Genomic DNA, 16,012 nt, shown 5'->3' on the forward strand with positions numbered 1-16,012 from the left:
ACAACTCTTCAGAAGGAATCGAAGCCTTAAATTGACGTTTTTACGTCGAATTGGAGCTCGCCGTTTTCTGCAGTTTCTCGCCGGTTTCTGGAAAATTCCGGCCACCTTCATACTGTTCAAGGTAATTTTCGACCCCTTCCGGTCATTTTCAGACTTCGTGCTAGTTATGAAAGTTGTCAAGCATGATGAGAGGAAGAAGAGCAGCCCGGCCCCGACACCATTGGTGGTGGTCGGCGGCGGCTCTGCCACTAACTCCGGCGGCCCTTTCCGGCCACCTCCGGGGATCAAAAATATGGTTTCTGTACATTTTCAGATTCTATATTTCAATACGATCATTTCGATATATTATACGCAATTTTTGGATATCGTATGATTAAGTTATGAATTTTTAAGTTTAGATCGATTTCGATCGTTAGATTTGTGATCTGTGAAGTTAGGACCGTCAGATGGACTTGTAGTTTTGATATGATGATCTTATGACTGTCCCAGTGGCTTTGTGTGGTCATGGACGAAGATCCGACCGTTGGATCTTCGTATAAATGCAAAACAGTGATTAGGAAGGCGATCCGTGAGGATCCGACCGTTGGATCATCATGTAATTTCAATCCGACCGTTGGATTGTCGTTTGATTATGTTTTTGAGTTATTGGCTAAGTTAAGGTCATGTTTGATTAGGTGATCGACGGTTTGATTTGGCGGACGATTCGTGAAATTGTATTTTGAGCTGTTAAGAAGACGCAGCGGGAATTTAGAGGTGAGTAAACCTCACGTGGTTCATATTACGAACCGAGTACCTTTAATTACTTTATTTTCTGTAGTAATTGTGTGAAAATATTTATGGAATAAATATTTGTTTTAAATCATATGGACTTGATCAACTACGGTCCATAGGTAAGTAAAATGATTTAATTATACAAAATGAATTTCATGATTTTCTTGTGTGAACTATAGTTGGTATTAGTGGTCATTCCTGAGTGGGTGATTACGTATATATATATATATATTTACGTGATTATATGTGGAATGGTGTGACATTGAAGAGTGTGGAATTGTGATGATTTATTTATTATGGTTTGAAATTTGACTTATCATATTTATATGTGATGATCATGATTGATGAGTTCTTGTTAATATTCATGATTTACATTGGAGTATGTATAGAGTTGGAGAATGTAGGATTCTGAGGACGAGGTGTCCGAAGTTTGACGGTTATGGATAACCGGAGTGTTTGTGTACTGAGGACGGGGATGTCCAAAGTGCGACGGTTTATTATTAACCGAAGTTGTGTACTGAGGACGGGGATGTCCAAAGTGCGACGGTTTATTATTAACCGAAGTTGTGTACCGAGGACGGGGATGTCCAAAGTGCGACGGTTTATTATTAACCGAAGTATATGGTGCTGAGGATGGGGATGTCCAAAGCGCGACGGTTATAGTGTTAACCGAAGTATTTTTGCCGTTGCTTGACCCTAGGCCAAGGTGTCAGAGGTAACGAGGCAGTTAGAGCTCTAACGTGTTATTGGGATGGACCAGAGTGGTGTTATGTGGGTTGGGTGTTTGCAGGACCAGTGTGGTGTATTGTGATTTGAGGATTGTGAAAATGTATTCCTTGTGGTTTTCCATGAGTGGTTTGATGTCTCTTTGCAGACGTAATACTGTTGAATTTTACTTGAATTGTAATTTAATAAATCAACAGTTCTTTCTTGTTTACTCATACTGGCTGTAAAAAGCTTACCGGGTTTTGTGTTGTTGCAACTCCCGGTACACTATTCAAATTGTGTAGCGGGTAATCCTACAGGACAGGAGAACCAGGACGGTGATCGTGCGGTTAGAGCAATGGTTATAGTTTTACAGCAATTGTAATAGTGAGGCGAGTTAAGCTCATTTGAGCATTACAATTTGATTTGGTGGGAGTGTGCTGTAATAAACAACTTGAGGATTTGGGTTATTGTAAATTTGAGAGTTGTGAAGTGTGGTTGTTTGTGAGAAAAAAATTCAGGATGTTAGTTGTAATTTGTTATTATTCATGTTTCGGATTTGAATTGATTATTCAAAATTCGGGGCGTGACAATCTCTTTCCCCTTACCCTTACCCGAAGGGCTAGAGGAACATGGTGAATAGGTGAGACTCAATGGAGGAGCAGATTCCTTGTCATTCTTGGTGTGAATTTTTATTTCGGGCTCTGGTGCAGCGATCTGCAACTCTAGAAACCAATTGCCACAGACTCCCTCCGACTTGAATTGCCAGCTTCAAACACCAGTCAACGTTAATCCATACCTTGAGGCGTCCTCTGCGCGGTCGGGCCCGATTCACCTTCATTTGCGTTGGCCTCCTTGACAGCTCCTTGGCGGCCAATCCATCACCCATTCCGGCAACCATTTGGTGCGCCGCATTGGAAGGGGAGATCCGGTAGATCTCCCTCATGAAGAGGGGTCGTGGTTGAAGATTTGTCGACCACAAAGGATCTTGGTTTGCTGGCAGGTGACGGCTGGAGGCCGGGAGAAACACGGCTTGGCTTCGGCGCCGAGCGCCATAGATGCAGCCCTTGGCCATGGCGGCTTGGGTTTAGTTAATAACTTAATATGCTATCGTCAGCTCCTCCGTTACTTGGTATTTGTTTGGTAAGTAAAATTAGTCTTGCATAAATTAAGCATGAAATCTCAGTAAACTTGGCAATACAAAATCCTTCGGGCGGAAACATATATTCCTGGACTTCAGTTCCTTATTGAGTGACTGAAAGAGGTCAGGGAATCATTCTCCAGCTGAAGCAACGAGCTGTGCAGCTAAAACAGATCTCATGTATGGTGCGTGTGAGTTGTGACTGTGAGGACTAAGGGGTGGCCCTAAGAGATTTGAGAGTTGAGACCTTCAGTAGTTTTCTGCTGGACGGTTTACCAAAGAAAGAAGAATAACTGTAAACAATGAGGTACATTGCATATAATCAAGTGAATTCAAATGTTTCTGCATTCATGAAGAATTCGAACCAAGAAAGCATGAGTTTACTCATTCTCACCAGTCTAATTCTCAACACTTCCAAGTTAATTGCGAGTTTGGGACAATTTACAAAGGGAAAGGGTAGAAACTAATTGGTCAACTCTAAATTAATTTACAATTGCATTCCTAAAACGCCTGCCCCAGTGTCGATTAGGATTCCTTGTTCTAGTGAAAAGAGGAATGGATTTGCTATCCTAAAGACTTTAGGACTAAGCATGCTTTGACGTTTGTATATATATTCACAATTCCTGTATCATGTCCATCACATACATAATAACACAACTTAAGACGTTTTTTCTTTGTTAAGCGTTTTTTTTTCATACGTACAATGTCTATGTTTGGAAAAGGAGAAGGTCCAGCTATTGGTATAGATCTTGGAACAACTTACTCATGCGTTGGCGTCTGGCAACACGGTCATGTTGAGATCATAGCCAATGACCAGGGCAACAGAACAACGCCTTCTTACGTTGCTTTTACGGATACTGGGCGTTTGATTGGTGAGGCTGCCAAGAACCAAGCCTCCATGAACCCCATTCACACTGTTTTTGGTAAGTACGTTTCTTCATATTCTTAACTGTATGTAAACTAAGATGATCAACGTAGGTTCATTGATTTGATAGATATGCATGTACTCATGTAGTATGTTAATATCCATGTGTGATTGTGTGAATGCATCAACTTTTGATATACTCGCATATACCTGCATGCTGCATCCCTAACTTTTATGTAACTAAACCAACTTCTGGCGGTATCCAACTTTTTGTAATTTCTTATTCTTAATAATTTTTTTTTTTTTTTAGATGCAAAGCGCTTGATTGGTAGGAGATTCAACGATGCTTCTGTCAAGAGTGATATGAAGTTTTGGCCTTTCAAAGTTCGTGGTGTCGACAACAAGCCAATGATTGTGGTCAACTACAATAATGAAGAGAAGCGGTTTGCTGCTGAGGAGATATCATCCATGATTCTTGTTAAGATGAGGGAAATAGCAGAGGCTTATCTTGGATCGACAGTAAAGAATGTTGTTGTAACGGTCCCAGCATACTTTAATGATTTTCAACGTCAGGCTACAAAAGATGCAGGGATAATTGCGGGTATGAATGTTTTACGTATTATTAACGAGCCTACAGCTGCTGCAATTGCTTATGGCCTTGATAGAAAATACACCACTGTTGGAGGAAAGAACGTTCTTATTTTTGATCTGGGAGGTGGAACTTTTGATGTTTCCCTTCTCAAAATTGAAGAGGGAATTTTTGAGGTGAAAGCTACGACTGGAGATACTCATCTCGGGGGTGAAGATTTTGACAATACAATGATGAACTATTTTGTACAAGAGTTCAAGAGAAAACACGAAAAGGACATCAGTAAAAATCCCAAAGCACTGAGGAGATTGAGAACATCTTGTGAGAGAGCGAAGAGAATTCTTTCTTCCAGTACTCAAACTATTATTGAGATTGATTCTTTATATGATGGAATTGACTTTTCCTCCACAATAACTAGAGCAAGATTTGAGGAGCAGAACATGGATCTCTTTAAGAAATGTATGGAGCCTGTGGACAAGTGTTTGAAGGATGCTGAAATGGACAGGAGCAGCGTTCATGATGTTGTTCTTATTGGTGGATCTACTAGAATTCCCAAGGTACAACAGCTATTGCGGGAGTTCTTTAATGGCAAAGAGCTTTGCAAGAGCATCAATCCTGATGAAGCTGTGGCATATGGTGCCGCCGTACAAGCCGCAATTTTGGGCGGTGAGGGAAATATTGAGAAGGTTCAAGACGTACTCTTGTTGGACGTCACTCCGCTTTCCCTTGGTATAGAGAGTGATAATGGAAAGATGAGTGTTGTAGTCCCAAGAAACACTACCATCCCCACCACGAAAGAGAGTGTCTTTACAACAGTCCAAAGTGGGCAACAATGTGTAGAGTTTCCTGTGTATGAGGGTGAATCAATAATAGCCAAACAGAACAGATTGTTGGGTATATTTGAGCTCAAAGGCATCCAATGTGCTCCAAAGGGAGTGCCTCAGCTTAACGTTTGCTTTAACATTGATGCCAACGGAATTATGGTTGTCTCTGCCGAGGACAAATCAACGAAGAAGAAAAGCAAGATCACAATCGTCAATAACAACAAAGGCAGGCTATCTAAGATGGAAATTGCGAGGATGATCAAGGAGGCAGAAAAGTACAGGTTTGAAGATGAGGAGAATAAGAAGAAATTGGAGGCTAAGGCTGCATTGATGGACTATACACATGACATGGAGGAAAAAATTCCTAGTCTCAGAAAGCTCAACCGAGCGAACAAGAAGAAATATGAGGATGAGGTTGCAAAGACCTGCCGGTGGCTTGACGAGAACGAAAACCGACTTGCTGAATGCAAAGAATATGAGGACCAGATGAAAAAGCTTGAGAACGTTTGCAATCGCATAATTGGCAAGATGCACCAGGATGGGCGTTGATGATGGTGCTCCTTTGGCCGGTAGAAGTGGCTAAGAAAACTTTTGTTTCATTTGATTTTGTTTATCCAAGCGTGTAGCATTTGATATTTGATATAGTTTGGTTTTAGTTCCGATCAGCGACATCTCCTTAGTGTCCTGCATCCATCTTAGTTCCAATTATTAACATTAGACGATAGCTTTTCAGCTAGATATATGCAAGAAATTTGAATGTTAATTTAACTGTGCAAGAGAATGATTTAGGTTAACCAGAGGAGAAACTGAGTATTTGACATTATGAACTAATTATGAAACCCATTCGACATAAGAGTGACTCGGGTATTCAATTGACATTATGACTAGAGATAGAAACGATAGAGACTAAACAGCATGCGTCTTACTAACAACTGGCAGCCTTCCACCACAACCTCAAATCTGCATTCTCCAATATGTAACCAAAAACTCTACTTCTAAGACAACCAAAAAGACCAACACAATGAGCTCCACAGGCCTAGCCTTAATCTTTTGCTCTCCCACGGGAAGAATTAGTACCACCTTCTCTCATATTACCAGACTGCTGCGACCGAGAAGGTACTGCTTTGCCTTGGGCATCTGCTATGATATTTCCAGAGTTCTGTAGAAGATCGTTGCTAGGAAGTGCCCAACCTCCCTGACTGGCCTGCCCATGTCTGCTGCCGCCAGCTCCTAGAACAAAGAAAAAGAAAAACAATTAAGATAATGCACAAAGATCACAGTCAGCACATTTTCGGTGCCCTGCAGTATCAAAAAGTCCTGCATTTGTGAGGTTGCTATACTCCACAATAGTGAGGGTTAAACCTTAGGTCCTTGACATTCATTTAACAGTTCATATATATATATATATATGTGTGTGTGTGTGTGTGTGTGTGTGTGTGTGTGTGTGCTATTTCCTTAATATAATTATGCAAACCATGCACCTACCAATAAGTACCATACCCACAACAATTATCAACATCTAACAAGCAATAGCTACATACACAGACAAATGCAGTCTCACAATTAACATCATGCACTACCATGCCGGGTACTATCACATGCTGCAACATGCATGTATTACAACTTTTGTTATCCCTGAATGTTTTCAGATTCCTCAAAGAACTGTTGAAGCAACTTGCAAACTTTTAAGAACATGGATAACAATATACCAAAAACAATGACAACACTGTGAGACTATTTAAAGACTTCATCAGTAGCAACACCAGTGACTCTGATCAACTTAGTGGTAAAAATGGCCAATAGTTTACCAAAATAATGCATTACACAGAAAGTTCATCATGACAGCCATATTCTTCAAAATATACAAATATATTAGACAATCAATGAACTGCCAACAATATATTTGGTTATTGCTGCAATTCAAGTATGATAGCACCTTAGAGTCAAAACTCAAATGTATAAACTCACCTAGACTTTCATAACTAGCAAACTGATCATTCAATCCAGGCATATGTTTTTGAGCAGCTCCCTTCCATGCATGTTCAAAACCGGAAAGCTCATCTAAAATACAGCAGGCCAATTTAGTCTCTATTTTCTATGTACTAAACAACTCCCATAAACCTTCCGGCACAGACAGAGTTGAATATAAATAACATACCTTCATTAAGGTTATGCAAAGTCTGCATTGTATCTGCATTACCATCTTTGAGCTTCCTAGTAATTGAATGGCCCTAAAAAGAGAAACCTCAATGTAAGTATACTGACAACATGAATTTGATAATCCAAGATTTAACTCTAAGCAGTAGAGAGTACTGACAAATATAAATGGTATCAACTCACCTTATTGTGGAGCCCCTTAGATACCCTGTGTGTGGCTTTCCCAGAAGAAGTATCAGCTTCCTTACTTTCTTCAAAAGCAACCTGTTCATCCAATAAGGGCCAATTACAAATAGAACTACTAAGATAAAAAGCAATGCACTAGAATCTTCCACAATTACTAACCCCATCACTCCCCATCCTTCTTGTCTTGGAAGATGTATAGTATGCACCATTACCACCGCCATAAGTGACACTGGAGCTCTGAAATGTGTAGCTATGAGCTTGAGGCTGTGATTGCATAGCACCAAACTGACTGTAGTTGTCCCTAGATTGCAAATGCTTGCTCTTCTTCTCTGCAAATTAAGGAGAAAAAAAAGAAGTTTATTCCTGATTTGAATCTTAGACTAGAACAAAGACGATGAATAATCACCAAGACAGTAGCAACTGATCAACTAGAAAAATCTACCTTCAACTACATCATCAGGGTGCTCAACATAAGGATCATTGCTTGGCCCAACACGTTTCCGCGGATTTTCCTTTTTCTCACTATTAGCCTCTTCTTCTTCATGATCAGAGTCTAGTTCCTCAATGATCGGACCCCTAGATTTCTGCCGCTCTGGAGCCTGATCGTGATTCTCAATGAACCCAGTTGGCCGCATACCTGAAAAAATATCTCCATTCATACCAGGACCCATTGCAGGAAACATACTGCCACCCATTGCGGGAAACATACCGCCACCCATTCCAGGAAACATACCGCCACCCATTCCAGGAAACATGCCTCCACCCATACCCGGAAAACCCGAGTCAAATATCCCTCCAAACGGGCGAGTAAAGAAAGGGTCATCAAACGGATCCCTCCCTCCGAAGACGTTAGACATCAAACTCCCCTGACCCCCAAATCCACCAAAACCAGCAAAAGGATCATTGAAATCAAAAGGACCCCTGCCACCAGGCCCTCCACCTCTTCCCCCTTGCATTTTCTAAACACTAAAAACCCTGAAAAAAAAAAATTTAAAGAATCAACAGATGAATTTCAAGCAGTAAATTTCCACACTCATGAACTTCAGAAATCAATTCCACTACAAGCTTACAAGTAAGAATCAAAGACTAGATTACCGACAAATGCTTCAAAAACCTATTGATGGATTAAAATAACAGGATATTAAAGTTAGCAAAATTCTTTGCCTCAACGCCATCAAAGCAAAAGGATCACAATTTACAGAAAATTCCGGATTAATTCATCGATCATCAAACAGAATCAATCTATAGAACCAAGATAAGAAACGAGCTTATGAATTTGGGAATTTGTGAGATCATTTCGTACCTTGAGTGCGTTTTTGTTGGAAGAAATCGGAGGAAACAGAAGCGGAAGCAGAGAAAACCCTAAATCGCCGCCTCAGCACGAAATGCCTCGATGAAAGGGTTTTGCTTTGGCTTAAACCGACTCAAAGAGAAAATGGGAGAGAGGAAACAAAGAAGAAATTGAAGTGTTCCAATTTTGATCGAAGGTCAGGTGTCGGGTTATTACTGCTCCCGGTTTGACAAGTGTCGCAATGCCATTTGTTGAGCTGCCAACAGCATTTGTGATCTTTCTTGAATTTGGAAGCACTCTGCCCTTAGATTGGATTCAATTTAACTTGGAAGGGCCTAAGATATTGTTCTCTTCAACATAAATGGCCTAGGCTCTTGTTTTCTTCTAGTTTTGGTGCCTCTTATTCCGATTTGATCTCGGAGACGCAAGTGTTTTATGGCGCTTGGTGACTGCCGGTTCCCTTTTGCAAAGTGATGGTGATGTGTAAAATAGCGCGCTTCTAGTTTTTTTTTTTGACTTTTTTCAGATTTGGGATATAGGAAACATGTTAGTTTTGGATCGTGGTCGATTTTTATTATCAAGATGTTTGCAACCAATTTATGTTGTTAGGGCCATTCGGTCATCAGGGTTTAGCTAATATAAGGTTTTGAGTGTACTAATTTTATATTAATTGTCAACCGTCATGCTGGAACTATTAGTTCGCAAACATCTACTCTTGTTAAGATTTAATGTTTGTGCTATGAAAGTTTACAATTTGGTCATTACTTATTGCATTTGACAACTTATTCTAGTTCATTTTTGTGTTGTTCTTGGTTTTAGGGTTTAGGGGATGGGTCTGTCAGTGAGGCTTTATTTTTGTATATTTTGACCTCATCTTAACAATTTATACTTTTTGGGCATGTTAAAAGAAATAACACCGTACAATCACGAATCAAACCGTGTCTCATCAGGTTTCCTAGTGGGACTATGTTATCTTGTTGAGTTGAAATAGGTTTTCTATTCTTACTCGGTTTATATTAACTTCATGCAATGTATTGCTTATAAAATTTGCAAAATGGGGAGAATGCAATCATAGAAGTTTGTTGAGATTTCACACCATCAAACCTCTGATTCATTCGAAGAAAAGACACCGATCGAGAATGGACACAAGAAAGAAAAGAAACCGAACGAAGAAGTTGAAGGACAAGAATAAGGAAAATACAGCCACACACCAATACTGGTTCGAGACTCCACAATCGCCTGACCAGGTCCTCCTCCCCCGATGCTTCTTGGAAAGATTTCAGGCCCCCGCTGACCAGAAAGACCCTTTTCCAACAGATCCGCCTTTGCCAGGGCAAAAGGTGAGGAGCTGGTGGTATCCAGAGACAGAGCCGGACATTCCCAAAGGCAGCTACGATTTCTTGGAAGAGGACGGTTGGGACTACGTTAAGGACTCGGCAGAGGATCATAAAGATGAAGGGGGCGACGTTGAGGACTTGGCAGAGGATGAAACGAGGAACATTAAGATGAGGAAGGAAGGATGACTCGAATTTTTTTTTTTTTTTTAATGAACTCGAAGAATGGACTATTAAGAGAAGGAATATGAAGCTGAAGGCTTTTTTTTTTTTTTTTTTTTTGCATTAAGTTTTTCAACATAACCTTTTACTGGACACACAAGGCCAAGGTTCCTGCTTCATGAAGATGAGAAAGGAATGATTTCTCTGTCTTTTGAGAATGAAATCTAATATGTTATTAGAAGAGGAATGTGGTTATACATGGAGCTGAAGGAGATGAAACTCTAATTGTTTTGCATGAACTTGAATAATATGACCGGTTTAGTTAGTGTATGTCTTCAGCTTTGGTTTCATTAATTACTAATATGCACGTGCATCAAAGATTGCTTTATTCATACCAACATAGTAAATGACTAGTGAACCACTTTTTTGGATCTCACATGCATCTCACTCTTTAAATTTTGAACTTGGTGATAAGAGCAAGTTCACCCATGGGTCACCAGGTCACCTACTATTCACTGCTTTTTATGTGTTATTTTACCCTCTGGGTCACGAGTACAGTGTATTTCGTGTCTTGGGTCACCATGAATCACTTTATGGGTTACCATGGTGACCTGTATTTCGTGCCCTGGGTCGTGGGCACAGTGTATTTCGTGATTAAGAGAATGAAAATATACACTAAAAAATAGTGAATAGGGTGAACTTGCTCTAAGTGATAACGAATCTCACCTTTTAAATTTTGAACGGGGTGATAACGAATGTGAGAGGACTTGAGCTATCTGTAAAAATTTTGCAATCATCATAATCAACTTTCATTAATTCTCTAAGTCATCAAACTCACATGTACTAACCTGTTTGTATATAGAAAAGTAGATTCCACATTCATTTAAATCTATAAAACCTTTGGATTCAGAAAAATATATAAAGAAAAGCTCCATAATTCTAGCAATAATGATGAGTTCGGTGACACCTAGTCTTTTTCTTTCTAAATCTTTTTTATTTCATACAAAACTAGGACACAAAAAACCAGAATTTGAACCGCTCACATTCCTTGTGAGAAGTGCGTGCAACTCATAAACGGGTCTTGTTGCCTTGTTGGGTAATCAGTGCCTCTGATAACAACAAATGCATATAATGTTGATGCGGTAACGCGTACCCAAAGAGTTACCTTGTCTTGCAGTAAAACAAGGCTCAACAACATCACAATATGACTATGATTATATTGCAGTGCCAAACTCATTTTGCCTTAAGTAGGCATAAAATGCATACAGTGTGACATAAAGTCCTTTAAAGATCAACTTGAGGATAGATAAGTGCTACAAGCAAGAGGTTAAGTAGTAGTTGTAGATGGATCTGATGTTTAATTTTCATGCAGTTGAATGCTATATGATATGTAATGCATGTTGCGTTAATTTCGGAGACTGAATTAAGATATTGGAGGATGCTAAACATATAGTATTAGTGTATTACTTAATGGTTATTAGTTTCTGATACAGAAGTTTAGCAGATTTGCATTAATCTCAATATCCAGTGAGGAGTAAGAAATAGCAGCTATTCAAACTCAACTTCCATGTTAGTGAAATAGCAGCTACTCAAACTCAATTTCCATGTTAGATATCACAAAATATAACATCAGATCAAACACATCAAAAGCTTATGCATAGGACACCACAGATTACTAAGTTAAAGAAAATTGTGAAACACCTCTTCTGTACCCATTTCCTTCCCTTATGATGTAATATAGTTATATAGGCTGTACATCTCTCCCTTAATTCTGTTCCTTAATTGTAGAGTTCAATGTTATAACATATTGACCGGATTTACATTTGATGAATCTATGCTAATCAAGGAGTTGGGCCAAAATTACTGTGTGCGCTTTATCCAAATTGGCCTGATTTGGACACAACTACATACTAGTCAATTGCTGCTGGGAACGATTAAAATCTCTATTTCAAATAGTTGGCTGATCTGATATTTCTGGTTTCTAAGACTGAATAATAAACTTTGCATCTATAATTTTATATACAATATCTCCAACATGCATGGTTCGAGAGAATTGGTTTGTATGATACAGGATTAACAAGCCTCAGAGGCATCCAGGCCAGGCAAACAAAACTATGACACAGAAAAAGTCTCTATGATAAAGCACATACATCAGATCACTATACAAATGTAACAGACTAACGCATCTACGCATCCACGCATCCTCACAAATCCCACCTTCTAAATTCTAATGAGTATAAATAAATTATTGATGTTCAGAATGCTAGACATCACCTATAAAAGACATTCCATTCCTCTCAAAACTCAAACAATGATGTCTCCCAAGCTAAAGCACAACCTGAGCTGATACTTCTGCCCGCAGGTTAACACAGAATTGGTAAGGAAAGAGCCTTGCAAGTAAGAGACACATCCCAGCTGCCCTTATTACTGTGCATAAGAGGAAAAAGCTGCAAGTTTGTCCTTCCTTAACAGTGATTACTTATAACTGCTGGAGTGCATGCAACTCAGGCCTTGTTGGGTAATCAATCCCCTGAAGAGCTGGTATCCGTCTTAAATCCTCCTCTGAATATGCAGGAATGAACCAATACCACTTATCTGTCCCAAACACCTGAGAAATAAATAGTTAATTCACTACACCAACCAAGTACAGTTCTGTAAATTAGATACTTGCATAAACACTCCGACTACAGAACTAGAGTTTTGAGTATTAACTGAGAAACTTGTGAAAAAAAGAGCGGTGCTACTTATTCCCACTAGAAAGGTATAACTTTCGGCTATGAGTATTTAAGCCACTTATGGAGGTTCAATTTCTAAAAACGTAGCAACTTCTTTTCATTGGGAAATTGGAGTAACACCTAGGACAGGGAAGTTATTCCAACTAGTTTGCCGACATAAACCAGGCTCATATATTTCATTTATTATAATGCTGCGTTGAGTTTAGTTATGCCAGCATAGAGTGCTGCTATAGCAAGTGGGAGTCAGTGCCTGAACTAACTATAGAACAAACATCTAGAGTTGTTGTGATGGTTGGGTACAACCCACACAGAGAAGGCAAGACAAGGAATCTAACAAAAGAATCAAAAAAGCAGAAAGCCATAATATTGGTCATCTAATAGACTTAAAACACTCGCCCCAAAAATATAGACAGGAAAAACCAAACCTGTTCAAAGTTTTTCTTTCGACCAAGGTCATAATGCCATTTGGGAGTATTTTTCTTCTCATATGCCTGATGCAATCAAGAAGCTAATGTGAGAAATACTAGAGTAAGCCCTTATCAATAATATAAAAAGATGTATAATAAAATCCATTACCTCAATTGTGGTGGTATTGGATGCCACCAATGATAGGTGCATGAGCATAAAGCCCAAAACGCTCAATGCAAATGCTAAATTCAAAACTGCAAACAAGATTGAAAGGAGGAAATTATGAATAAGAGAAAGATAGCCTGCGAAAAAACAAATCAGACGAACTATCTAAACACTAACCAAATGTGATAAAACTGGCTGCAACAGTTCCCAGTGTTCCAGATATCTCTTCATCGGTAAAAAATGCCATGAAATATCTCAATAATGATAATGCGACAAGAGTTGTCTCAAGAAATGTGTAAAACTGCAATACAGTAACAAACATACGAAGTCATGCACCCAATATATTTTTAAGTAGATACTGTTTATCATGCCACTGAAGTGCTCAATACAAGTATACACCCAAAAGATTTCAATACCAAAGTAGTGCAGCTAACATACCAAGAAAAGAAGGAAGTACTTGTAATTCAATGCTCCAATACAGTTGACCACCCACACACAATGATGGTCCATTTTCAAAATACACCTCCCACCTATAACCAATGCACAGATAAATGAGAACTCTTCCATTCTTTGTATCACACCACAATCAAAATTTTCAAAATAGAGAAACTAACTCAAAAATACTTACAAACAGAACAATGATGACAGCGAGGTGGTTTATAGTGGTTGCACTTCCGACAGAAACGTACTTTTTGATTTGCTGGGTCAAAAGCCATGACAGATTGGTTGGATACTATACCTGCACCACTGTATTCTGATTCCACCAATGGGGCTCCCTGGCCTCCCTCCTCATCTATTTCAGGCCTCCAATTCGGTGGAATACCCCCAGGATCCGTTAGAACAACATAAGAGTAGCTCCACAACAGCATCACCAACTACATGACCAAATCAAATATCCAAAATTATTAAATTTTTCATTTTACAGATGTTAGATGTTGCATTTGTCACCCTTAACGGGAAATCATATTCTAATCCTCAACTATTGTTTTACTTAAGTCCCGCGCAATGTATAGCTCTTGCATGCATGAACAATAAGAGCAACGTACAACCCTCACACACAAGAGCTCCCCATATTCTCCCAGAGGGAATCACTATCTCAAAGCAAAAAATGATTAAGACTACAGCAATGTACAATCCTCTCATGTATCAGAGTACGATACAAGAAAGAATTCTTGCATTGCACCTGTTGTATGCTACACCTTTCACGAGTACAACCCTCTCGATAACTTAAGCTCTACAAATAACATTTCGCTCGATCAAAAGGTCGCAAACAAAAAGCCCCTAAATATTCTTCAAGCAAATGTCACTTTCCTAACTTGCAGAGACTTCAAACTCAAGTCACCAGCTTTACCACCCAGGTGCTTTCCTTGGTTTCAGAACACAGATACCCAATTTCAAAGCTGTAAGTTTTTTCACTACTTTTCTTAGTTTTCTTTTCATAAATAAAGGCAACGGCTTTGGGCTTCATATACTTGGTAAAGCCAAACGCTTTCATAACTATTGACAGCTAAAGATTTAAGCTTTTAACAATAAATAAAAAATAAAATAAAAAAACGATTATGGGGGAATGGGAATTACCAGAAAATGGAACAAAATCAAGAGCGGGAAAGCAATAAGGGCGTCGACGCCTCCTCGGAGAAGCGCCGGTAAGTAATTGAGCAAAACGACGGCGTAGTAGGTGAGGCCGACTATGCCGACAACGATCAGGACCATTATGTAGCCGAGGGCTCGCAGCGCCGTGCAGAGCTTGAACGCGTTCCACGCCATTCCTGCTGGTATTGATCTTCGGCTAATCAGAAACGAATCGAAATTAGAATTTCATGATTTTTGGGGAATTGGGATTCCGTTTCCGCATCGGGATTGGTCGAATTGCGTTGACGAAATTGTGATTGGGATTTGACCAAAAACGAAATGCAGAGGTTAGGGAGAGACTGATTCCAAACACGTTGTGGAGGCTGGGGCCTGGGGGAAGACTACGCAGACACTTGTTTCCTGTTTATTCACCTTTTTTTTTTTTTTGTCAATTCTTTTCGTCTTTCTTTTTTCTCGATGAAACTCTTATTCGCACTAAATTTTTTTTATTATCAAATCTAGGTTTTAATTGTGAGATTATCCTTAAATAAGATTTTGCTTAAAATAACAAGGCACTACCAAATTGACCTCCTCCTCTTTTTCTCGACGTTCCCGTCTTTCCTATTGTCATTATATGACAAAAAGATTCTGATTGTCTTTGTCCAATTGTCTAATATGTATTTAGGTTATCCAATCAATCGGATTTTCATATGAATTTGAGGTTACGAAATAGTTTTAGGGGTTTAATATGCTAATTCTTTTGCATATATAGCATTTAGACGGACGAAATAAATACGAATAAGGTGTGTATGGATTAGTTCGGTGTATCTTATATCTCAAATTAAAATTAATTTTTAAATCACTAATTAAACGACAACAGATATTAGTATATCAATGAAAATTGAGTTTGAGAGAATAATTTGTCTGATAACGGCGGGTAAAATTAGTCTTATCAATCCAATAATTGATAAGTTTTAGTAAAAGACTGGACCAACCTCTCTAGTTCGGTTCGATTACATTAGATTTCACCATTGGATTATCGAGTAGGGTATCCTTCACTCATGAAAATGGCTTTTGTTATCAACAGCTTTGCCAAGTTATTGATGG

General features: G+C 39.1%; 3 protein-coding genes across 5 annotated transcripts; 1 reads left to right on the forward strand and 2 right to left on the reverse strand.

Annotated features, from left to right (window-relative positions):
* The first annotated feature begins 468 nt into the window (after window positions 1-468).
* Window positions 469-5,555, forward strand: LOC133743470 (heat shock cognate 70 kDa protein 2-like). Of its 3 annotated transcripts, none has more exons than XM_062171419.1 (3): window positions 469-529; window positions 3,349-3,540; window positions 3,793-5,555. In XM_062171419.1, the coding sequence occupies exons 1-3, from the start codon at window positions 505-507 to the stop codon at window positions 5,442-5,444; spliced, it is 1,869 nt and encodes a 622-aa protein (XP_062027403.1). In that variant the 5' UTR covers window positions 469-504; the 3' UTR covers window positions 5,445-5,555. The 3 variants fall into 3 exon arrangements, with proteins under 3 accessions (XP_062027403.1, XP_062027404.1, XP_062027405.1); XM_062171420.1 differs by lacking the exon at window positions 469-529 and having other exon boundaries at window positions 3,327-3,540; window positions 3,793-5,021; window positions 5,190-5,555; XM_062171421.1 differs by lacking the exon at window positions 469-529 and having other exon boundaries at window positions 3,327-3,540; window positions 3,793-4,766; window positions 5,163-5,555.
* A 130-nt stretch (window positions 5,556-5,685) lies between these two features.
* Window positions 5,686-8,699, reverse strand: LOC133743471 (uncharacterized). The gene is made up of 7 exons (XM_062171422.1): window positions 8,542-8,699; window positions 7,681-8,213; window positions 7,398-7,567; window positions 7,236-7,316; window positions 7,054-7,126; window positions 6,864-6,956; window positions 5,686-6,125 (listed from the first exon to the last, which is right to left on the reverse strand). The coding sequence occupies exons 2-7, from the start codon at window positions 8,192-8,194 to the stop codon at window positions 5,938-5,940; spliced, it is 1,119 nt and encodes a 372-aa protein (XP_062027406.1). The 5' UTR covers window positions 8,195-8,213; window positions 8,542-8,699; the 3' UTR covers window positions 5,686-5,937.
* Window positions 8,700-12,013: 3,314 nt separating this feature from the next.
* On the reverse strand, window positions 12,014-15,335 carry LOC133743472 (probable protein S-acyltransferase 14). Its single transcript, XM_062171423.1, has 7 exons — window positions 14,912-15,335; window positions 13,962-14,208; window positions 13,772-13,863; window positions 13,511-13,634; window positions 13,337-13,422; window positions 13,186-13,251; window positions 12,014-12,633 (listed from the first exon to the last, which is right to left on the reverse strand). Exons 1-7 carry the CDS (start codon window positions 15,098-15,100, stop codon window positions 12,505-12,507), a joined length of 933 nt encoding a protein of 310 aa, XP_062027407.1. The 5' UTR covers window positions 15,101-15,335; the 3' UTR covers window positions 12,014-12,504.
* Between the last annotated feature and the right edge of the window lie 677 nt (window positions 15,336-16,012).

Source organism: Rosa rugosa, chromosome 4 (genome assembly GCF_958449725.1).
Source record: "Rosa rugosa chromosome 4, drRosRugo1.1, whole genome shotgun sequence".
Taxonomy (NCBI): Eukaryota; Viridiplantae; Streptophyta; class Magnoliopsida; order Rosales; family Rosaceae; genus Rosa; species Rosa rugosa.

Excerpts from the sequence above, each read along its gene's own strand:
- LOC133743470 (XM_062171419.1), top strand. The coding sequence starts at position 505 with ATGGACGAAGATCCGACCGTTGGAT. Across the intron at positions 530-3,348 it reads CGAAGATCCGACCGTTGGAT|CAGCTATTGGTATAGATCTT; the intron begins CTTCGTATAAAT and ends AAGGAGAAGGTC. Across the intron at positions 3,541-3,792 it reads CCCCATTCACACTGTTTTTG|ATGCAAAGCGCTTGATTGGT; the intron begins GTAAGTACGTTT and ends TTTTTTTTTTAG.
- LOC133743471 (XM_062171422.1), bottom strand. The coding sequence starts at position 8,194 with ATGCAAGGGGGAAGAGGTGGAGGGCCTGGTGGCAGGGGTCCTTTTGAT. Across the intron at positions 6,957-7,053 it reads TTTGCATAACCTTAATGAAG|ATGAGCTTTCCGGTTTTGAA; the intron begins GTATGTTATTTA and ends GCTGTATTTTAG. Across the intron at positions 6,126-6,863 it reads TGCTAGTTATGAAAGTCTAG|GAGCTGGCGGCAGCAGACAT; the intron begins GTGAGTTTATAC and ends TCTTTGTTCTAG.
- LOC133743472 (XM_062171423.1), bottom strand. The coding sequence starts at position 15,100 with ATGGCGTGGAACGCGTTCAAGCTCTGCACGGCGCTGCGAGCCCTCGGC. Across the intron at positions 14,209-14,911 it reads TGATTTTGTTCCATTTTCTG|TTGGTGATGCTGTTGTGGAG; the intron begins GTAATTCCCATT and ends TTGGTCATGTAG. Across the intron at positions 13,423-13,510 it reads AGCCAGTTTTATCACATTTG|TTTTGAATTTAGCATTTGCA; the intron begins GTTAGTGTTTAG and ends TCTTGTTTGCAG.